The sequence below is a fragment of the Bacillus rossius genome, chromosome 2 (assembly GCF_032445375.1).
Source record: "Bacillus rossius redtenbacheri isolate Brsri chromosome 2, Brsri_v3, whole genome shotgun sequence".
Lineage (NCBI taxonomy): Eukaryota > Metazoa > Arthropoda > Insecta > Phasmatodea > Bacillidae > Bacillus > Bacillus rossius.
Genome location: NC_086331.1, coordinates 132,263,958 through 132,288,294, shown reverse-complemented (window position 1 = coordinate 132,288,294; position 24,337 = coordinate 132,263,958). Strand labels below are relative to the sequence as shown.

The 24,337-nt window shown below is 41.1% G+C and overlaps 1 protein-coding gene across 1 annotated transcript in view; it reads left to right on the top strand.

The window, feature by feature from the left end:
• The window catches only part of LOC134528832 (uncharacterized), a 34,915-nt gene that overhangs the window by 681 nt on the left and 9,897 nt on the right, over positions 1 to 24,337 (top strand). Inside the window, exon 2 of the mRNA XM_063362499.1 lies at positions 23,060 to 23,229. Within this exon, the coding sequence (XP_063218569.1) occupies positions 23,060 to 23,229 (170 nt within the window). The remainder of the gene's footprint in view (positions 1 to 23,059; positions 23,230 to 24,337) is intronic.

The window sequence follows — 24,337 nt, the reverse complement described above, 5'->3', positions numbered from 1 at the left end:
GTCTGCATGTCTGCACGTCTGTGCTCTCTGCTGATCTGCTCGTCTGCATGTCTGTGCTCTCTGCTGATCTGCTCGTCTGCACGTCTGTGCTCTCTGCTCGTCTGCATGTCTGCATGTCTGTGCTCTCTGCTGATCTGCTCGTCTGCACGTCTGTGCTCTCTGCTGATCTGCTCGTCTGCACGTCTGTGCTCTCTGCTGATCTGCATGTCTGCACGTCTGTGCTCTCTGCTCGTCTGCATGTCTGCACGTCTGTGCTCTCTGCTGATCTGCTCGTCTGCACGTCTGTGCTCTCTGCTGATCTGCTCGTCTGCACGTCTGTGCTCTCTGCTGATCTGCTCGTCTGCACGTCTGTGCTCTCTGCTGATCTGCTCGTCTGCACGTCTGCATGTCTGTCCTATCTTCTCATCTGCATGTCTGCATGTCTGCATTTCCTTCGCCTTGCAGCGCGCGGAACTCCGAGCCGGTTGTCGTGACAAGTGTTAACATTCAGAAATTCCGATTTAAACATTTCACAGCGTAGGCAACGCGTAGTAGTTGTAGTCACGTTGAAGTTTTTTGTGTGAAATCTACAAAAAAAATATATATATTTTTTAATGGGCGGCTTTCCCGGCGTCGTGTTTTGTTCCCACGCCAGTCAGAGCCCGTGACCTTGAAGCGGGGGCTCCAGACGGAATGAATGAACTCGGCGTTCCGCGCGTCTACAAACACGGCAAACTCGTCAGACGGAACAAACACGTTGTATAGGCGTGGTATCTCCAGGGGGAAAACAAACACAAACACCGGCCCAAAGGCCACATTGGACCAAGTTACGGAACCGAGATCACCGAGAGAAAGGGTTTTTTTTTTGCCTCGAAAACATGTTTGTTTGTGTACGGCAAAATTAATATGTTTGTTGATCCAGCCAAATTATTATTATTTTTCAAATCAACTGTATATCATGCTAGTTTTTAACAAATCAATTTTGTTAGGCCAACAAAATAATTTGTTACGGCAAGTAAATATTTGTTTCGCCGTATAAAAACAAATATTTGTTTGATTAAAAAAAAACTTTTTCTCTGTGACACCCACACCGTCGCCACAGTAATCTGTGGACTGCCGTCTGACGTAGAACAGCCCTGCTTCTGTGTGTGTGAGACCGGCCGTGTGGCAGCCGGGAAGCCTTCTTTTCACAGACGAGAGAGCCGAACACCTGATCGCGCATCTTCGGTTTTTTTTTGGTTCATTGTAACTCATGATAACTAATGGTCAATTAGGTTAGGTTAGCTACATCATAAATACTTTAAAACGTTGTGGAAGGACGGTTGATTTGGTTAGGATAGCTACATTAAAGATACTGTGAAATCATGTAAACGGTTTGCTAGCCCTGGAGAGCTACATATTAAAAAGTTATTTGCTAAGCAACCATAAAATGATTTTACAGTTATTATTAATGTAGCTATACTTACCTAATATAACCAACCATCCACAATGTTTTAAAGTATTAATAATGTAGCTAACCTATCCTAATCGACCGCAAAATTTAATGCCGCACCGGTTTATACAATGAGATAGAACGGGAGAAAAAAAAGCGAGCATGAACTTGGGGGAACTGCGGGTGTGGCTCTCTCGTCTGTGATATGAAGGCTTCCCGCAGCAGCCGCGGTCAAGGCCAGAGCCGCGACGCGCCGAGACGGTGCACACCGGCACCGCCTCGAGCGCAATGACGTGGCCGCGGCAAGTAGAAGGAATCTGCAGGTTCTGGCACAGTCTCGCACAAATTCTCAACTCCCTCATTTCGTAGCAGTTCTTCCAATTAGTTAAACATCCCGGCTTTTAGAATCGGGACACTTGCTTCATACGATTATATATATATATATATAATCGTATGAAGAAAATGTTTATATGTATATATATAAATGTATTGTTGAATTCCCAAGTGGAGAAATCTATATACAGTTCATTTATTACTTAGGTACCGAATATTTAGCATGTCACTGCGAAATAAGTACACCAATTTCAAAACTACGTAATTTTTTTCCCTTAAAACGTTTTTTTTTTCCTTGAGTTCATTTTTTTGTAACAAGCCTTAATAATACCCTTTTTTTTTGGGGGGGGGGAGGGGGGCAAATGGGTCAGTTAGTTGAAAATTAATTTTTTTTAAGCGTTTTGAAAAACCCTTTGCTTAGCACATTTGGTTATTAAAAAAGAACGTTTCTCGAGCTGTTGCGAACAAGCGTATGATTTCAGGCCTGAGTAAAGTGCGCGTGTTTTCTGTCAGTGTTGACCGAGCGAGACGGCGCTGTCGTAGGACTCAGGACTTCGTCCCAGGCCTTTCCGAATTCCTTCCATTCGAGTGCTGGGACTACTTGCACTGGCCACGACCAGGTGCTTCTCTTGTATTCCTCCGCTGTGTCGCATGCGCTCGTTTCTAATGAACTCGTCAAGAGATGGAAAGTAAAAAAATAATAATTAAAAATATTTTACATAAAACAAATATTCATTAAAATCCGTTTTGGAAGATGATTTAAAAACCAAAATATATGTAAACCTGGATTTAAGGTGAAATGTAAAAATTTGTTAGCTCTTGACTGATTTCCTTCCACAACTAAGAAAGTATTTTAAATTAAAAATAATTTATTAAGATTATTTCTAATAGATATCAAATCCATGAAATTACTTTTCATAACTTTATAACCGGAATTGTTTAATATTATTGCATAATTTAGAGTCACGGTATTTCATCAACATACATCATAATACTGATTGATAACGGAACGCGGATTGTAACTTAATGACGTCGTGAAATTTCTTGTTTTCAATGTTAACCTATGTGCCAAATTTTTTATTGGAAAACAAAATTCGTTTTTTCTTACATATGTTCTACGTGAAGGTGTTTATATATCATTAACGACAGGTATGACACGACAAGCCCGACACGACAAGCCCGACACGACAAGCCCGACACGACAGGCACGACACGACAGGCACGACACGACAAGCCCGACACGACAGGCACGACACGACAGGCACGACACGACAGGCACGACGCGACAGGCACGACACGACAGGCACGACACGACAGGCACGACACGACAGGCACGACACGACAGGCACGACACGACAGGCACGACACGACAGGCACGACGTGACGTGACAGGCACGACACGCTCGGCTGCCAATGAAAGACAAGGTCTACATGAAGTCACTACGACAAAATACGCACCCCGATGGCCCGCATGAAATAAATTCTATTTCTAATTTTGTCGAGTCGTGCTGCCCGACAGAAAGCAAAACGGAAATCTTACAGAACTAAACTTCAACAATATTTAAATATTTGGTAAATCTTTATGCTGAAAAATGAAATTTCGTTTTACGTGTGTGTACACTTTAATATTTGTAGCTTGCGTTCATCTGTTTATATAAACGGATATCATGGTTTTTATGGTAAATGTTGTTATGGTAGATTGGTTAAGATTTAATTTAAGAATGGACGAGTTTACGAATAACTTGTAATTGATAAAGTTCAGGCACATGGTTTTCTATGTGATATTGGGTTGAAGAACCACAGAAATCAGCAAAAAAAATCGTGGGCTGAGATAGCATGTTCTTTTCCCCTTCTACACTTTTTTTTTTGGCGCATTCTATACTGCATATGGAAGTATTTGGCTTGGAACGTTTTAACGACAGCCAAATCAGAAATAATCAGGTTATGTTGTCGTGGTATGGTGAACCTACGCTATTGAATCTGGCGTGCTGGAATGCTGCACGACAATGTGTCGGGTTTGTCGTGTCGTGTTCCGTGGCATTGTGACTCCGGCTTTATGACGTCACCGAAAAGTCGCCTACACAGCCATCCATGTATGTTTGATAAGTTGGATGACTTGAGTTTCCATAAATCAAATATCATCAAATATCAAATCATCAAATTTCATCAAATATTTTGCATATAGAACGGGTTCTAAAATATGTCGGACGTTGAATGCAATTGGCCAATCACAATTGTGCCTAGAGAAAACGGAAATGACATCCGTTCCCGTCTTAACGATTCTTTAACATGGCGATGAGCACATGGGTGATTTAAGAGGTTATGGAAGTTAAATAACTAAAAAAATTGTTAATATGAATGTCATATGCAGAAACTATTTATGTGTAAAAATGAAATTATGTTTCTATAAATTTATACATGTTAAAAGAATTTAAAAACGCATAAACCTAATAACAAGTTAAAAATTCCATCCAGCACTATGATGCATTATTTAATTTCAAAATTGAGAAAATAACTGAAAATGTTGAGATAACTCAGACCAAAAATAAACTTTGATATTGTGACGTGATTTAAATATATTTGAAGTTATTGAAGTTATCTGTCCAAATATAGATGATGGAGAAAATTGGAAGTCATTTCCCGTCCAACACTATACTGTCAAATATATTGGAGACAAATATTCGCCAGTGTGACAAAAGGTGGCAATTGACATAAAGCTTATCTACCGTGAATAACATTTACCTTGACAAGTCCTTGAAACGCTTCTCGTTGATACTCTAAATTAATTTTATATTTTTTTCATTGATGAAACAGTAGGATATTAAAAATTTCACCAACAAAAAAAATTGAAATAATTATAAAAGAAACTTAACCTTATAAAGTATATCTACAAAATATAAATTCACCGTTCATTATTTTCAACGGTATATTTCTTGTAATTATATTCAGTTAATACTTTTTTTTTTTTGTATTTTATTGATTAAGAACTTAGTTAAAACTATTTTTTTAACAGACATGTGAATAACGAATCTATTTTTTCTTCTTTTTGGGAAACAAAAAAAAATAGAAAAAAATAACTAGACTGCCAGAGTTCTTTTTATAATATTTCTTGCAACATTCAGGAAATTTATTTTGGAGGTGGTTTCGGCTTTGATTCTATACATGTTAACAGTTAATTTAGTAAGTAAAGTTTTAAAAAGGCATTTCAGTTATTTAAATAATTTAACATTTTAAACTTTAATTTGAACTTTAAGATGTTTCATTTGTACTGAAAAAAACAGGAAGATCAGCAGTATTTTTTTTCTAACTGCGGCCACTAATTCAACTAAAAGGAGTGTGAATGTTAGTAAAGTACGTATCTTAATTGAGTGCAACGTTTAAAAGCATAGAACTGTGTAGTGGTAAACTTTCCGACATAGCAGCTGAAAGCGGGAAGCCTTCTTTTCACAGACGAGAGAGCCAAACGGCCGATCGTGCATCTTCGGTTTTTTTTTTGTTCATTGCAACTCATGATAACTAATGGTTAATTAGGTTAGGTTAGCTACATTATAAATACTTTAAAACATTGTGGACGGTTGATTTGGTTAGGATAGCTACATTAAAGATACTGTGAAATCATGTAAACTGTTTCCTAGCCCTGAATAGCTAAATATTAAAAAGTTATTTGCTAAGCAACCATAAAATGACTTGACAGTATTTTTAATGTAGCTACACTTACCTAATATAACAAACCATCCAAAATTGTTTTAAAGTATTTATAATGTAGCTAACCTATCCTAATCGACCGCAAAATGTAATGCCACACCGGTTGATACAATGAGATAGAACGGGGGGGGGGGGGGGGGGGAAAGCGGGCATGAACCTCGGGTGTGGCTCTCTCGCCTGTGAAAGAAGGCGTGTCTCGCGCTGCGAGGAACACGGGGGCGATGGCCCGCGAGTGGAGGCCATTTTCATAACCTGCTCCGGGCGGTCAGGTTCAAGTAGGCCAGTGGGCCGCGGTGCAGCTTCTGCGATATGTACTACCCAACCCAAAAACATCTGGGAAATAAAGTAAAAAATATTATTTTTGACGTGACAAACGTCTAATAAATCGATGAACGCCGGCTGCACGCACGAAAAAGGATGACTCATTGTCCCGTTACGCACATTGCCCCGTTACGCTCATTGTACGCTTGCGCGGCATCCATCTCTCTCCCACTCGATTGGAACAACCATCGATTTGACTTTTTCGAGGCACATTAAACTTGAAACACTCCCATTCGTTTCCTACTTTTCCTATCATCGTCCTATCCTTAACAGAATAACACAGATCGGAAGAAGTTAAATAGCAAACATGTATAAACGTTATAGTTAAAATAATCTGTTCGTTAAAGTAATATATTTGAATTAATGAGTGCAAATGAACGTAAATTTATCAATTAAATTGTAGATTTCTTTTCACTCCTTCTTTGTACAAAAGTTATAGTTAAAATAATCTGTTCGTTAAAGCAATAAACATATTTGAATTAATGAGTGCAAATAAAAGTAAATTTATGAATTAAATTGTAGATTTCATTTCACTCCTTTTTATCCATACAAAATACTGATTATTCAATAAAAATTATTCAATTTTATTCATAAAAGTATTCAATCATTTCATTAATGTTTTGTTATGACTTTGACACGTTAAACTATCGTCCGTAAACCGACTTTACAGACAACCAATTTAATTTTTTATTTTCATAGTAAATACGGATAAAATGTATAAAATTTAACATCTGATCATGAAAGTAGTTTGATAAAATACCAAAAATGATTGAACTATGATTGCATCTATGCTTCTCTTACTGCCTTAATTTGCATACACGTTCACGTTTAAATACGTTTTTCGATGCACTTATTATCCAAGTCCATCTCTTTGAGCATCTTTCCACAGCGAGGGTCTATTGACTTCAGTAGATGCATCGACCGCGTGAAACAATAAAATTGGTATTAGACAATCACCTAACTATTTGCGCGATACTAGATCCATCTGAAGCAAATGAAACCATTTTTCAACGGATCACAAATCAAACATTTACACTCTCAACAAGCCAACGGCACGTGGAATTACTTTGCCTATTTCGCATGCCGACATCGTTGGCTGCAAGAAAGGCATTGTATCGTGTGTGTATTCATTCGCAGTAAAATAGTGAAAATTTTCCAACGTAGGTCTTAAGTGTTCACATCAGAGATTATGAACTGAATGCATGTTTTATAGATAACGACCCAACGAGCAAATACAGAAAAAAAAAAATTCATATTTAAGTGATTACGAAAAGAAATTAAGTAAGAAAGAACATAAAGGAAATTTAAAATATTGGATTTGTTTACGGGACATTGCAGCCAGGAAAGGAGACAAGATAATAATTTAAGCAAATTGCTCAAAAATATTCTTCTTGAATACATTCGTTTCCAGTTAGTGCAAACTTTGAAGCAAACAATTTTAAATCTCCTAAAGAGGGTTCCTTTTTTATAAATAAGAAATCAATAGGTACTCACGAACTCTTGAATGTCCACAACTAAGCTATTTGTGACAGTTTCTTTGGAGATAAGAGATTGCCAATGTTGTGGTGATTACAAACTCGCTGGATCATTGGTTCCAAATTGTTATTAAAATATTTAAAGCAAAATTTTCGAGACAAATGCGAATATTTATATGCATAACAGTTTTGTTCTTGTTATTAAACAGGTAGTTAAAATTGGTTTATGTTTACGTTTCGCATATCTCAGACCTGAGAAGAAGGTACGATTGTGCGTGCCAACTGTTTGCACATGAGCTGACGTGAAAGTGCAGAGTTACATGATTCCTAACTTGCCCTACAGGACCAGTATTGATTAATAATGTTTCATTGTAGTTACTAATAAAAAGTATCGCAAATGAAATCTAAAAATAAGGAGTAAAAAATGTCATTTTGTAAGATGCTCTTTGGTCTTTCAGGACTTCGCCACTTAAAGCATGAAAAAATAAATTAAAAAGTTAACTTTTATTAAACTCTATAAGTGAAAACGAATAAAAATTGATCTAATTTGAAAGTAATATGTATGTGTGATAGTGACAAAGAAGTATGAATTAAAAATAGTTTTAATACTTTCAAGTTTTAGGGCGTAAGTAATTATTAATTTACAGTGACAGTTTGTTCGTCATATTTTTTTTAATGCAAATTTCCAGGCTGAGAGCAAAGATCAGGGTTTACAAAAAATTTTGTGGATGGAGGTCGATATGTATGTGTGGACTACATAAGTATGTCGTCGGAACAGCAATGATACCCAAGGTACAATTAAAATGAGGACTTTTTTTGAAATGAAAAAAAAATAAGATCAAGATGCACTTTAACTAAAAGGAAAACACTTGATTACTACTATCTTACTTGCCCGACATACAATAGTGCAATATCCTAGATTAATATTTCTGGTGTAATAATAGAATTCCCAGTGATTAAAATCTAGATATGTTATCCTCTTTTCACCTCAATTTTATTATAGATTAAATATAATCATAAAAATTTGGAACATGAAAACTCATGCTATTTTACACATTCTTAATGAGGATGGTAAAATTAATTTTTTTCTCAAAAAATATTGGTAATTTTAATTAAAGTTCTTGTCCTTTTTTATAATTGACAACTCGGATTTTATCTACAGTGATATTTCTGAGGAAATTAACATCAAGTAACGAAGAATAACGAACTTTTAACACAGAAATGTTCGTGTTTACAGACAAGGACCACGTCTTTGAAAGATTTATGCAATGGGAGTGCATGACTTGATGTAAGCTTTTGGACATACGCCATTGCTGAGCACATGTATGTCTGTTTTGGCAAACTATTGTGTTTGTTTCGTCTTTTCGTTTTGTCGTGTTTTTGTCTCGTTTCAACTGTTGTGCTGAATTTTTTTGGGGTTCAATATTTTTGTGCTGTCATCATTTGTGAGGGTTTTTTTTTTTTTCGTTCTGTTAGTTCATTTTTCTTTGTTTTTCTTTGTTTGTTGACCATATTCCTGTTATGGAATATTATGTGGTGTTTATATCCTGTTGACAACAGCAATTTTTTTGCTTAATTTGTGTTTTTGTCTTTTGGGTTTTTTTGTAATTTTCTTCTACAGGCATACATGTGCTTAGCAATGGCGTATGTCCAAAAGCTTACATCAAGTGAAGGACCACGTAACGCACTGCAGGCGAGACCTGCCCCTTCACCCTCGCGGCCACACCCTCGGAAAGCAGAGAGAACTGGGGCGTGTCCCTCGCTGCCCGCTAGTTTCCCACAGCTGTTCAGTTGGAAAGAGGCCAGCTGATGTTCCGCAGAGCTTGGGAGTTTCCGGTGCCTCGCAACCCGCTCGCATTCACACGTCTCTGGCTGTTAGGAAGCCCCGCTGCAGGCCAACACTTCCCGCCACACATCTCCAGTTGTTTTTTGACGTGATAACGTCTTAAAAATAGATGAACGCCGGCTGCACGCACGAAAAATTGTCACGTTCCGCCTGAGCCGAGCGTGCAAGAACCGGCCAACCACCGTGCGAAAAAATCTTCTATAATATCAAACAGGTTAAGGCGGCCTTTTTAACTAATTGTTCGTGATTATATTTAAACAAATTATTTAAATTAAATTTGCAAAATATGTAAATAATATTTGAAAATTAAAAAGTATGCAATATTTCATCAATGTTTTCTTATGATGTTATCAAGTCAAATTATCGTCCGTAAACCGACTTTACAGACAACCCCCCTTTTTTATCACTGATCTTCGTGAAACAATTATTTAAAAAAAACTACTACATAGACATATTTGTAAGCATTACACAGCCGAAGAGTTACAAATAAAATAATTATGAGTAAACATGACTCAATTTGTTGGCCAAATTTTTTGAGTGAGAATATTCGCCTGCTTTCTTGCAAAGAGCAGATGACTTGTACAAAATATCTGGCGCAGAAATGAACAACCAAACGGAATATGCGACGCTTATGTAGTAAACAGCGAGAGATAAGTGTTTCCCGCCTCATTCGCAGTTATTTTTAACTCCGGCTTGAGGAGCTCTCGTAGTCTCGTAGCCGATGGGTGAAGTGAATAGTCAAACAATCGACACCGAGGTTATTCGGGACGAACCAGGAGCGAGCAGTGGGGAGGCTGCAGCACTCTGAGAAAACCCACCAGCTAACGGCAACGTCCGTAATGTTCCAGTCTTCCAAGGAGTCCGGCTCGATTCCCGGGGGGACGCACCAAAACGCCGAAAAATGTCATTGCAGGACTGCCAGAAAGGTTAGGTTAGGTTAGGTTAGGTTAGGTTAGGTTAGGTTAGGTTAGGTTAGGTTAGGTTAGGTTAGGTTAGGCTAGGTTAGGCTAGGCTAGGCTAGGTTAGGCTAGGCTAGGTTAGGCTAGGTTGTGGTACATTTTTCGGCGTTACTGTATTTCGGCGTTGTAGTACACATCAGTTTTCTAGCTGTCGGCGTTGCGGTCAATTTGGCATTAGGCGTTATGGTAACGACCCGCCTCCCGGCGGAGTCTTAACACGGATTTTTCAAGACTGGGAAACGCGGTGGACGTTCCCGCCAGCTGGTGGGTTTTCTCGGGGCACTCCTGTTGCCCAACAAATCCTCTCCGTCGCACAGCTTCAGCTATCTCCGCCCCCAATGACTTCGATGTTGATGAGACGCGAAACTCTTGGGAGGCGAGCATAGAACACGGAGGGAGATGAGAAGTGCGACTCTCGCATTGGAAACAGGGTCTCCACAAGGAAAAAATATTTCGTACCAACTTAGGCGAGAAAAAAGTACTAGATTAGAAAAAAAGTACTAAATTATAATTTGTTATGGTTTTTAACAATTTAGGAAGTTATTATAACATTGCAATGCTCAAACTTAAATATCACACCACACACATACATTCCATAGTTTTTTTAAAAATAATTACGCTTAGTAATAAAACATATTGGAGTTACAATACTATTATTATATTAAAGAAAAATGTACTAGATCTGTACTAAACCACTAATAAAGTTATAAAAGTACTAGATCTAGTACGAAAGTACTAACTGTGGAGATCCTGATTGGAAACTGAACCCATGATTCACGTGGCATGTGGCGCCATCTGTTGGCTGGGCCCGTAACTACTAGCAACAAAAATGCCTGGTAAGAGGTTCAATTCCAATGTTAACTGCTCGACGACTAATTGCCTAGCCTCTTATAGCACCTCAATATCCACACGACGACGCACAAAGAACTCGTGTGACCTTTTCCTTTGCGGAGTTACGAGTTCTTTGGACGCTCAATGTCCTGGGCACATGATGGCGTACGTGAACTAACAGGCAACGTTCAGAGCTCTGTATAATACAACCCTTGTGTTCTTTTTTTCCCTAACCTAACTAATAAGTTAGTATATTTGGGAGGGGTCTGGGTAGGGAACACTCTAAGTGCGTCTCAGGCCGAAGCCTATACGCTCTAAGCATGCAGGTTATGAATAATGCAGGAGAGGAAGCATGCATCATGTGCTAGGAGGGGATTGGCCAGCCATGGCAACGTTTTAGACATGACTAACTCCCCTCACTGACTATTCTAGACTAAAAACTAGATAGTCACAATGCATGGCGGGACGGGAAGCCTAAGATGTACATCAAGTTCTGTCCCTGCCCGAACATGCTCGAATATTCACCTTCGGCCAACCTCGGGTTTACTTATTTATATTTCTCTATTTTAATGTAGCTATACTAACCTAACTAACCGTCCATAGTGTTTTGAAGTGTTTTAATGTAGCTAACCTAACCTACGACTTTTAATATTTGAATTCATTTTTCCTGCGCAAAAATAAAAGAAATGCCGATGTTGGCCGAAGGTGAATATTCGGGCGTGTTCGGGCAGGGACAGAACTTGATGTACATGTTAAGGTGGGTTTACGATTGAAAATTAAGAATTAAGACTTAAGACTTAGTCGTGTACTTACCATATGACTCTATGTAAACTAGTGGAATGGTTTATGATTGTCGTGTGTGAATTTTGACGGGTCGTGTGCGAACCATATGATGACTTAAGACTTAACAGAAATGGTTATATTTTATATTTTTCGTTAAGACTTAAGGGAAGCGACCAATCACAACAAACCGGAACCTTTCAACCGGAAGTTTATGTCTTATTATTGGACCGAGCGAGGCAGTATTTTGGGTTAGAATTCGTATATTTGTCATTTGTAATCATCATCCATTTCGAAAAATAGATATTCCATTTGTCAATAACCTATTTCATACCTGCTTCTCCGTTTCGAACAATGGCCGACCATGTGTTTTGTGCTGTGATTGGTCAGAATTAACGACTTCTATGTCAATCATAAACTGGAAAATGTAGTTTTGACTTAATCGTGTGCTCGATGTTAAGTTATAATTCTTAAGGAAATCAATCGCGAACCCAGCTCTAGGCTTCTCAAAACTGGAGAGTCGCGAGGCACGGCGTGACTCGGAGGTGGTGTGACGTGGCCGGGCGAGCCGATGACGTCAGCGCGCGGCCCGTCGTGAATGGGGCCGCGCGGAGAGGCAGGAACTACACCCGGTCCCGCGCGACACGACCAGTTTGGAGTGTCATGGGGGGGGGGGAGGGGGGGGGGGGTCCGTGGCCGTGTAACGGTATCGTCCGCCAGTGCCTCACCTGCCGGCATTCCTCGCCTTGTCGGTCAAGCAGGCGCGCTGCCCGCGGTCTCTCGCGAGCAGCCTTCCGTTCACAGGCGAGACACCCAAAACCCAAACTTCCCCGAAGTTCATGCTTTTTTGACGTGACAACGTCTAATAAATCGATGAACGTCGGCTGCACGCACGATAAAGTGTCTCGTTACGCACATTGTTCCGTTACGCCGTGTCCCGTTACGCTCATTGTTCCGTTACGCCGTGTCCCGTTACGCTCATTATTCCGTTACGCTGTCGGCGAGTGCAGTAATAATAGGGTATGTTACAATTGACTAAAACATTATGGTGATTCATATAATTGATGATAGATATTTGATTACAGTTTATTTATATGAAAACTTGTTCATAATTATGTTTAAACTTTATAGCTAAACGCCAGTTTTTAAAATTAATTACAAGTCATCTACACCTGAACTGTTTCTTCGACTGTTTATAATGTGAAGTGAAAAGTTAATGTGGTTTTCATTGCTTATTACAACAACAATTTCGGCAATAAAGGTTAATTATTCTTGCATTTTAAAAATCTGATTACTAGTATAATTTCAAGCATTTATTATTTTATTATTAAAATAAAAATGATTCAACTTTGTTCATAAAAGTATGCAATCATTTCATCAATGTTTTGTTATGACGTTGTCACGTTAAACTATCGTCCGTAAACCGACTTTACAAACAACCAATTTTTTTCCATATCTTTTATGTGGCTATCCTAACCAAATCAACCGTCCATAATGTTTTAAAGTATTTATAATGTAGCTAACCTAACCTAATTGACCATTAGTATCCTTTTATCAACACCGCCATATTTATTTACAATGAACAAAAAAAAACCGAAGATGCACGATCGGGCGTTTGGCTCTCTCGTCTGTGAAAAGGATTCCCTCTTCTCACCTGCCCCCCCCCCCCCCCTTCCCCAATAATTGTTCATTCGCGTTCCCAATGACAGAAAGCGTTCAAAACTTTAATTGACGTGTCTTAAACTTGTAATAAACTCGGGTTGTGGTCTGTGTCATGGACACGAACGTCTGTTGTACGTGAATACGTGTACGTAACAGGTAAAATTTTCTATACAAAATATAAAATACAATTTTTTTATTTATTTTAACACCATATATATTCACTGTAACTATTTTACACTAATGTTTTATACATGCAATTGATAGATTTTGACGAGAGCTGACGATTGAAACTCAAACGAACGCTTCTCCCAGTCAAAAGTTATACTAAATGGAAATCTCGAAACGCAGCAAAATGGCCTCAAAATGGCGGCGCTTCCCCCTCCACCGCGCGCGATGCGTCACAGTTCTCACTTAGCGTAACGAGTTCTTTGATGCTTCAGCTATCCAGTGGTGTAATTGAATTTTTGGATGGAGATGATATATATGTAGCTGCAACGCCAAACTGTATCCCCCGATTTTGTCATCATTAGTTTTTTTTTTTAATTGCCTCCCACCTTGGAAGCAAATTTAAAGACGTATTTAAGTAAAAAAAAATTACCACTGAAAAATTTAAGACACGTCAATTAAATTTTTGAACGTTTTACGTCATTGGGCAGCAAAAGAACAATTTTGAAAATCAGAAATATTCATTGATCCCAGCTCTGTTCCAATAGGAATATAAGGTCAACGTTTATAGTCTTTGTCGCTCTGTTGCCCATACCTAGTCTCTGTTTCACTTGGGGCGTGTTTCCTGGCGGGAAGCCTAAGATGTACATCAAGTTCTGTCCCTGCCCGAACACGCCCGAATATTCACCTTCGGCCAACCTCGGGTTTATTAATATATATTTATATTTCTCTGTTTATTTTAATGTAGCTATACTAACCTAACTAACCGTACATAGTGTTTTAATGTAGCTAACCTAACCGACCACTTTTAATATTTGAATTCATTTTTCCTGCGCAAAAATAAAACAAATCCCGAGGTTGGCCGAAGGTAATATTCGGGCGTGTTCGGGCAGGGACAGAACTTGATGTACATCTTAGGCTTCTCGTTTCCTGGCAGTCGAGGTGTGCGTTTGAACTGTGTTGCTAGACACCAGCTTGCGATGCCTAGCGCTGCACCTACGATGTCACAGACGTGAGCTTGTATTCAATTGTTTGCTGAAAACTTTCTGCGTTGACGACGTGAAAAAACAGCGAACAAGTTCAACAGTAATTACAAACATGCATGTATGTTGAACATACACTTACAATAGGGGTATAGCGTGGTAAGCAAGACGAGATGGCGCAACGTAGCCAATAATTTAAATAAGTATGTTGTGATAGGTACTGGCCAACAATGAGAATACGATACATGTCAACCGTTTTGTTTTTGGTGCTTGACCCTGAATTGCCCTTGAGAGAATCGAAAAAGTACGTGTAAGGTCGGTTATTTTACAAAATTATTTTTTTCTCAGAAACCATTTATAAGAGCTAGGAAAATAAAACCAACGGCCTTCATTGGAAAATACTTAAGATAATTATGTATTAACATAAGTGATTGTAAAGATGAAAAAGGAAATTTTTGTAACATTTCCCCTCATTGTTCTAATACACTTAAAACAATCAAAAAACAATAAACAATATTTATGATAGTACTTACGTACTTTTACTCAAAACGTATCACAAAAATCAAAGAAGCGGTTTTATAAACAATTGATAAATAAAATTGGTTCGGTCTATTGAGTAAAATATTTATTTAAAAACAACTGTGGATTTTGTTCTTAATCGTTCAGTTTTTAATAGATAAATACAGATATCATTATATTTGTATGCTTATTTGCTTCTTTTTTTCAACCAATGTTGTGTTTGCAATTTTTACACGTGTTTTAAACCTCTGCTGGTACGAGATTGAACAACTTGTTGTTGGTAGTATTCGTAAGTTTTTATTGTGACCCTTCATCTATTATTATGATTGAAGGGATTCGGAGATATAATTGATTATCTTAAATCCATATTTACCACTTTTTCACCCCTGCAATATGGTAAAATTATTGTTGGTAGTTTTTGTATATTTATTAATGTACTTAATATATTTTATTCTGATTTGATTGGATTCGTAGATACAATTATGTATCTTAAAACCATATTTGTCTCCTTTTTCACATCTTATGAGTTGAATTTCACAAAATAGTAAAGTTGTAGTTGGTAGTTTTCGTATGTTTTATATTGGTTCCCAATATATATTCTCGTGCTTGATTAGATTCAAAGACATCTTTGTCTATAAAAAAAACTTGACACTGATTTCGAGTCCTGACCCGGGATTCCTGCTTTCAATTTCCAGTGGTTTGCCGAACTCACCCACGGCCAATTCATTTCTCAGTAACTCTCACTTCAGTTTTGTGTTTCTGTTTGTTCTCGCGCACGACGAAACGTGTAGCTTAAAAAAAAAAAGACAGGAAAGTATTATTTTTTTGACGTGACACCGTCTAATAAATCGATGAACGCCGGCTGCACGCACGAAAAAGGATGACTCATTGTCCCGTTACACACATTGTCCCGTTGCGCTTTGTCCCGTTACGCTCATTGTACGCTTGCGCCGCATCTATCTCTCTTCCACTCGATTGGAACAACCATCGATTTGACTTTTTCGAGGGACATTAAACTTCAAACACTCCCATTCGTTTCCTACTTTTTCTATCATCGTCCTATCCTTAACAGAATAACACAGATTGTAAGAAGTTAAATAGCAAACATGTATAAATGTTATAGTAAAATAATATCTTTGTTAAAGTAATAAAAATATTTTAATTAATGAGTGCAAATAAAAGTAAATCTATCAATAAAATTGTGGATTTCATTTCACTCCTTCTTTGTATCCATACAAAATAGTGATAATTCAATAAAAATGATTCAATTATATTCATAAAAGTATGCAATCATTTCATCAATGTTTTGTTATGACGTCACGTTAAACTATCGTCCGTAAACCGACGTTATAGACAAACAATTTTTTTTATTTAGCCCTTTTTATTTTTACCCCCTGCATTAATGGATGGTCGTAGGGACATTTATTTTAGAAAAACGTTTTAGATAATTATATTTAAATTTTTTCAGAAATATTACAGAAAAGTTATCTTTAAAATTATAGAAAACAAAATTACTACGTGTATTTGACGTTCGACTCATAGGTGGAGAAAATAAGCAAAATGTTTCAAATAAAGAAATATAAAGGGGGGTTTGTCTGTAAAGTCGGTTTTCGGACGATAATTTTACGTGATAACGTCATAAGAAAACATTGATGAAAAATTACATACTTTTGAATTTTCAAATATTATTTACAGTTTTAGCAAATTTAAATAATTTGTTTAAATATAACCACGAACAATTAGTTATAGAAATAAACTGAAATCAAATCAATGTCAATAAATTGTTAATTTGAAATGACGAAATTGGACAGATATATCAAATTTTTTTTTTAAATTGCTGCTTTTAAAAAGCCCGCCTTAACCTGTTTGATATTATAGAAGATTTTCTCGCACGGTGGTTGGCCGGTTCTTGCACGCTCGGCTCAGGCACAACGTGACAATGAGTCATGCTTTTTTCGTGCGTGCAGCCGGCGTTCATCGATTTATAAGACGTTATCACGTCAAAATAGGGAGCCATGGATGCAACCTCACAGCGAATGCTTGCAGTGTTACAAAAAACTGTTCGTGTTGGCTGAGGAAAGGAGTCGGGTGGTTCGCCCACGCGGTGAGAAGCTGAGAGCCGTAGCGGTTCACTAGATAGTACTTGTGGACATAGCTGTAAATTTTTCGACGGCCCCATTCCGTGCCGCCGTCTTGACTCGTGACAGCTGGGGTCGCCGGCTTCTGAGCGGTCTTCTGGCCGCAGAGCAGGCACTCCGATAACCGCACAGCAGGGGCGGAGCCAGGGGGGGGGGGGGGTTTAGGGGTTCAAACCCCCCACCCCCTTAGCACCAAATCTTTAATTAATTTCTTATTCATCACTCAAACTAATTTCATATTAAAATTTATAAAATTTTTACCATTACAATATTTAAATATAAGTACCGAAACCTGCTAAAATAGCACTAATTACACCTTAAAATCCAAATTTTCCCGGGGGAGGACCCCCGGACCCCCCGCTTTAATACGGGGGGGGGGGGGGGGTTGCATGCTTCTTAACACCCCGCATACACAAATCCTGGCTACGCCACTGCCGCACAGAACAAGGAGGGAAATAAACAAGTGCGACTCTTTTAGGCTGGGTTCACAATTAAAAAAATTAAGCGAGTGCATAGAAAGCCATGCACACTACCTGTGCACACGACCTGTGCGAACTGCGAAATCGGTTCACAATTGAATTCTTACTGTTAATTTCAGCCAATGAAATTTCGCGAACTATGCGACATCTGTTAGCAGTGTTAGTAAATAAACATATTAACTTTCAAAATAACGATAATACTATTATTATCTCGACATTTTCTTACCACAATATGGTTAATAAATATAAAAATATTTCTAGTCCCGCCAAAAAAACACCCTGCTCTTCTCTCATTGGCTGTTGAGCCATGCGTACGCGACCGAAATAAAATATATTCATTTCACTCCTATGCGCACGACCTCGCTCCCATGCACACGACCAACTTTCTGCTATTGTGAATCGCTAGGTTAGGAAACATGGCGTTCATATCCTATGCACACGACCTACTGTTACTGTTACTGTTATTTTTTCAATTGTGAACCCAGCACAGTGGGAACTGAAACCACGTTTCACGCGACATGTGTCGCTATCTGTCGGGCGGGCCCATAACTACCAGCAAATAACAAATCGGAATAGAGGTTCTCATACAAAGTTTTTTTTTGTTATATTAAGTTATCTCCTTGGCGGCGCAAAACTAATTTAATCGATGCGAAAATACTTAATGCTGTTTTGTAATAAACCGTCATGTAATAAATGAAGGAGTAGGAGGTGCAAAAACTCATTGTATTACACACCACAAAATTAGTGGCTGCCTAAATAGAGTGAATATTCACTGGTTTGTTTCCTGATAATAGCTTGTACATTACTTCTCCTAATAAATTAATGTAGTTATGTCAGCAATATATTATGAGAACTACTATCTGGCGGACGGGCCCGTAACTACTTCAAAACAGCTAGGTCTCAGTCTCGATAATTAGTTTCTCCCCCGTGGATGACAGTCACTTCTGCGGCGTGGTCGTCGGAGAATGAGGCGTCAGGCCTTCCTCCCAGGGGAACTGGGCTCGACTCCCGGCGAGGTCGAACCCAGGTCTCTCCGTCACTGCGTCCCCGGCGTCTTGGTTGCACGGATCTGGAGCTCACTGCAAGCACGAAGGTGCGATCCCCTTCAGCCAATCCGTGCGTGATGCGTCAATCACTTCCACCACTGTTTTTTTTACACTCAGCCAATCTTTCAGATAAGATTCAACACTTCAAGTATTTTTGACGTGACAACGTCTAATAAATCGATGAACGCCGGCTGCACGCACGAAAAAGTGTCCCGTTACGCACATTGTTCCGTTACGCTGTGTCCCGTTACGCACATTGTTCCGTTACGCTGTATTCCGTTACGCTCATTGTACGCTTGCGCCGCATCTATATCTCTTCCACTCGACTGTTTATAAAGTGAAGTAAAAAGTTAATGTGGTTTTCATTGCTTACATGGCAACAACAATTTCGGCAATAAAGGTTAATTATTATTCTTGCATTTTAAAAATATGATTACTAGTATAATTTCAAGTATTTATTCTTTTATTATTAAAATAAAAATGATTCAATTTTATTCATAAAGTATGCAATCATTTCATCAATGTTTTGTTAAGACGTTATCACGTTAAACTATCGTCCGTAAACCGACTTTACAGACAACCAATTTTTTTTTACTTGTGGTTTACGTCTCGGTTGACAGCGAGTTATTAAGAGACTGATAAGCATACAAACCACGAATACTGGGAAAGGAAACGTCCAATTCGTACAGTAAGCTACCACCCCAGTATTCGAGTGAATGTAAGGGTAAATCTGGAATGCGAATAAAATGTCCAACTACATAATAGTAGGGTATTCGGAACCGCAAATGAGTATCAGAATCGGGAATTTCAGTACTTTTCGTCAACAGATTTACGGTACTTTCGGTACTAGGTAGTTTTTTTTATTAGCGGTGCAGCAGTCTGTGATTGAAGTAGGTCTTGTTAGTTTTTAACAATTAAACCACGTTTAGTGACAAAAAGTAAAAAAGATAAACAATTGTATTACAATATTTAATTGCAAAATGTTTCTTCTAAAGTGTCTTACTCTCGGTCTTCAACTTTGGAAAAAAATTTAACAAATAATCGTTTTAACGAATGCAGAGTCACTGAATTATTAACTTAAAATAGCATTTCTTCTATTCACAACAAACTACAAGAGAGGATATTGGCGCGACGCCCACAGGCACACAGCAGTTCGAACACCGACTGGAGACTGAAGCGCACTCTCTCCTCTCGCCCGCCTTCATCGCTCGCCAAACCACAGGAGAGAAGCAAGTGGAAGGAACCTTAGCAAGCAATACAAACGAGTTTTTATGCTGTCGATGTCAGGTCCCGGAAGTACCTAAAAGGACCGGGATTCGATATTAAACTTCCCATTTCTTTTATGGTATATCAAAAATACCGGGAATTCCCGGTATTTCAGGGACCGGGATTTCCTAGTTCTGAACCCTGCTACATCACATTTGAAGTGGTTTCACTGTCGTAGATAGTTATGTTGGCTCGAGTGGGTGGAGACGGTGCTGTGTTGGTTCGAGTGGGTGGAGACGGTGCTGTGTTGGTTCGAGTGGGTGGAGACGGTGCTGTGTTGGCTCGAGTGGGTGGAGACGGTGCTGTGTTGGTTCGAGTGGGTGGAGACGGTGCTGTGTTGGTTCGAGTGGGTGGAGACGGCGCTGTGTTGGTTCGAGTGGGTGGAGACGGTGCTGTGTTGGCTCGAGTGGGTGGAGACGGTGCTGTGTTGGTTCGAGTGGGTGGAGACGGTGCTGTGTTGGTTCGAGTGGGTGGAGACGGTGCTGTGTTGGCTCGAGTGGGTGGAGACGGCGCTGTGTTGGCTCGAGTGGGTGGAGACGGTGCTGTGTTGGCTCGAGTGTGTGGAGACGGCGCTGTGTTGGCTCGAGTGGGTGGAGACGGCGCTGTGTTGGCTCGAGTGGGTGGAGACGGTGCTGTGTTGGCTCGAGTGGGTGGAGACGGTGCTGTGTTGGCTCGAGTGGGTGGAGACGGCGCTGTGTTGGTTCGAGTGGGTGGAGACGGTGCTGTGTTGGCTCGAGTGGGTGGAGACGGCGCTGTGTTGGCTCGAGTGGGTGGAGACGGTGCTGTGTTGGCTCGAGTGGGTGGAGACGGTGCTGTGTTGGCTCGAGTGGGTGGAGACGGTGCTGTGTTGGTTCGAGTGGGTGGAGACGGTGCTGTGTTGGCTCGAGTGGGTGGAGACGGTGCTGTGTTGGCTCGAGTGGGTGGAGACGGTGCTGTGTTGGCTCGAGTGGGTGGAGACGGTGCTGTGTTGGCTCGAGTGGGTGGAGACGGTGCTGTGTTGGCTCGAGTGGGTGGAGACGGTGCTGTGTTGGCTCGAGTGGGTGGAGACGGCGCTGTGTTGGCTCGAGTGGGTGGAGACGGTGCTGTGTTGGCTCGAGTGGGTGGAGACGGCGCTGTGTTGGCTCGAGTGGGTGGAGACGGTGCTGTGTTGGCTCGAGTGGGTGGAGACGGCGCTGTGTTGGCTCGAGTGGGTGGAGACGGCGCTGTGTTGGCTCGAGTGGGTGGAGACGGTTCTGTGTTATCTCGAGTGGGTGGAGACGGTGCTGTGTTGGCTCGAGTGGGTGGAGACGGTGCTGTGTTGGCTCGAGTGGGTGGAGACGGCGCTGTGTTGGCTCGAGTGTGTGGAGACGGTGCTGTGTTGGCTCGAGTGGGTGGAGACGGTGCTGTGTTGGCTCGAGTGGGTGGAGACGGTGCTGTGTTGGCTCGAGTGGGTGGAGACGGTGCTGTGTTGGCTCGAGTGGGTGGAGACGGTGCTGTGTTGGCTCGAGTGGGTGGAGACGGCGCTGTGTTGGCTCGAGTGGGTGGAGACGGTGCTGTGTTGGCTCGAGTGGGTGGAGACGGTGCTGTGTTGGCTCGAGTGGGTGGAGACGGTGCTGTGTTGGCTCGAGTGGGTGGAGACGGCGCTGTGTTGGCTCGAGTGGGTGGATACGGTGCTGTGTTGGCTCGAGTGGGTGGAGACGGTGCTGTGTTGGCTCGAGTGGGTGGAGACGGTGCTGTGTTGGCTCGAGTGGGTGGAGACGGTGCTGTGTTGGCTCGAGTGGGTGGAGACGGTGCTGTGTTGGCTCGAGTGGGTGGAGACGGTGCTGTGTTGGCTCGAGTGGGTGGAGACGGTGCTGTGTTGGCTCGAGTGGGTGGAGACGGTGCTGTGTTGGCTCGAGTGGGTGGAGACGGTGCTGTGTTGGCTCGAGTGGGTGGAGACGGTGCTGTGTTGGCTCGAGTGGGTGGAGACGGTGCTGTGTTGGCTCGAGTGGGTGGAGACGGTGCTGTGTTGGCTCGAGTGGGTGGAGACGGTGCTGTGTTGGCTCGAGTGGGTGGAGACGGTGCTGTGTTGGCTCGAGTGGGTGGAGACGGTGCTGTGTTGGCTCGAGTGGGTGGAGACGGTGCTGTGTTGGCTCGAGTGGGTGGAGACGGTGCTGTGTTGGCTCGAGTGGGTGGAGACGGTGCTGTGTTGGCTCGAGTGGGTGGAGACGGTGCTGTGTTGGCTCGAGTGGGTGGAGACGGTGCTGTGTTGGCTCGAGTGGGTGGAGACGGTGCTGTGTTGGCTCGAGTGGGTGTAGACGGCGCTGTGTTGGCTCGAGTGGGTGGAGACGGTGCAGTGTTGGTTCGAGTGGGTGGAGACGGCGCTGTGTTGGCTCGAGTGGGTGGAGACGGCGCTGTGTTGGCTCGAGTGGGTGGAGACGGTGCTGTGTTGGCTCGAGTGGGTGGAGACGGTGCTGTGTTGGCTCGAGTGGGTGGAGACGGTGCTGTGTTGGCTCGAGTGGGTGGAGACGGTGCTGTGTTGGCTCGAGTGGGTGGAGACGGTGCTGTGTTGGCTCGAGTGGGTGGAGACGGTGCTGTGTTGGCTCGAGTGGGTGGAGACGGTGCTGTGTTGGCTCGAGTGGGTGGAGACGGTGCTGTGTTGGCTCGAGTGGGTGGAGACGGTGCTGTGTTGGCTCGAGTGGGTGGAGACGGTGCTGTGTTGGCTCGAGTGGGTGGAGACGGTGCTGTGTTGGCTCGAGTGGGTGGAGACGGTGCTGTGTTGGCTCGAGTGGGTGGAGACGGTGCTGTGTTGGCTCGAGTGGGTGGAGACGGTGCTGTGTTGGCTCGAGTGGGTGGAGACGGTGCTGTGTTGGCTCGAGTGGGTGGAGACGGTGCTGTGTTGGTTCGAGTGGGTGGAGACGGTGCTGTGTTGGCTCGAGTGGGTGGAGACGGTGCTGTGTTGGCTCGAGTGGGTGGAGACGGTGCTGTGTTGGCTCGAGTGGGTGGAGACGGTGCTGTGTTGGTTCGAGTGGGTGGAGACGGTGCTGTGTTGGCTCGAGTGGGTGGAGACGGTGCTGTGTTGGCTCGAGTGGGTGGAGACGGCGCTGTGTTGGCTCGAGTGGGTGGAGACGGCGCTGTTTTGGCTCGAGTGGGTGGAGACGGCGCTGTGTTTGTGTCGGCAGGAGCCCGCCGTGGGACTGAGGTGTGTGTTGCTGGCAGCGGCTCTCCTGAGCGGCTGCGCTGCGACCAGTAGGAAGTGCTCGGGCTCAGCACAGCCGCTCAAGTACTTGTGGGGAGACGCGCTGAGCGACCCCGCCGACTGCGTCGGTCCCAACGGAGACTCTTACCCCGCGTGAGTACATACTTCGCCGAGTGTACACTCACGAGTAACACTCATAACTTTAGTTTTAACATTCATCTTTATTTAAAATTATTAATTCAAATTATGTTACAGTAAATATTGCAGTAAACATCGTAACATTATTATTTTTAAATGCATCAGCTTATAAATGAATACATGTTTGAACTAATTACTTACTTAGAAATAAACAATAAATAGAAAATTATGACAATTTTTTTGTGGTATATCCATATTTCAAAAATTGTTTTTTTACAATTTTGATTATTTTTGTTTCTTTGGTTTATTACTATGCAATCTGTTTATCAGTTTTTCTATTATTTTCCATTTAAAATGCATTTTTTGTTTCCTATTAATGACAAAAAAGTAAAAGTATTAAATTTTTACAGCTATAATTTATTTAGTGTCAATTTAGTTTCCTTTCAATCAATATAATAAGTCAGGTTTATTATTTATTAGAGATACGTGTATTATCTTCAGAAAAAAAATGCAATGTGGAGTAACTATCAATATATTGTATATATAATTTAATTTAAAAATTATACAAACCAAATTCATGTTAAATCGAAGCTCTACACATACTTTTGTCTAAAATTCCTTTTCTCTGTTTCATAAAAATTGTTTCTTTAAAGATATGGAAATGCATTAACTGTATTTTCTGCCTGTTTTAACGCTCATATTCGTACATTTGAACAGTTGTGAATATTACAATTGTTGCACTGTTTTACTGGTTTTTAATTTTTTACTAAAACCATTTTACAAAAATACGTAACATAGGCGTTGTATGATAATTTTTTGCGTCGTATTAAATTTCTAGTTATTAAGTATGGTGGCCCCTTTCTAGTACTACAAACCTAGCATGTAGCATGTAGTGCGTGTTAATTACGCGTGGTATTGGCTTACGTGGGATTATTCCGGTCGAAAGTGTCGTTAATTTTGACGAAATGGTTTAATATTAGGCCTATTCCAAGATATTTCAATTATAGCCTAGTGTTATAAAATTACCAACAAAAAAAGGGAGGCAACCCACGTTTTATTACGGTCGCGATCTGGGTTCCATTTTCGGCGGGATGTTAAATGGATTTTGGTTAAGTAAGAAGCG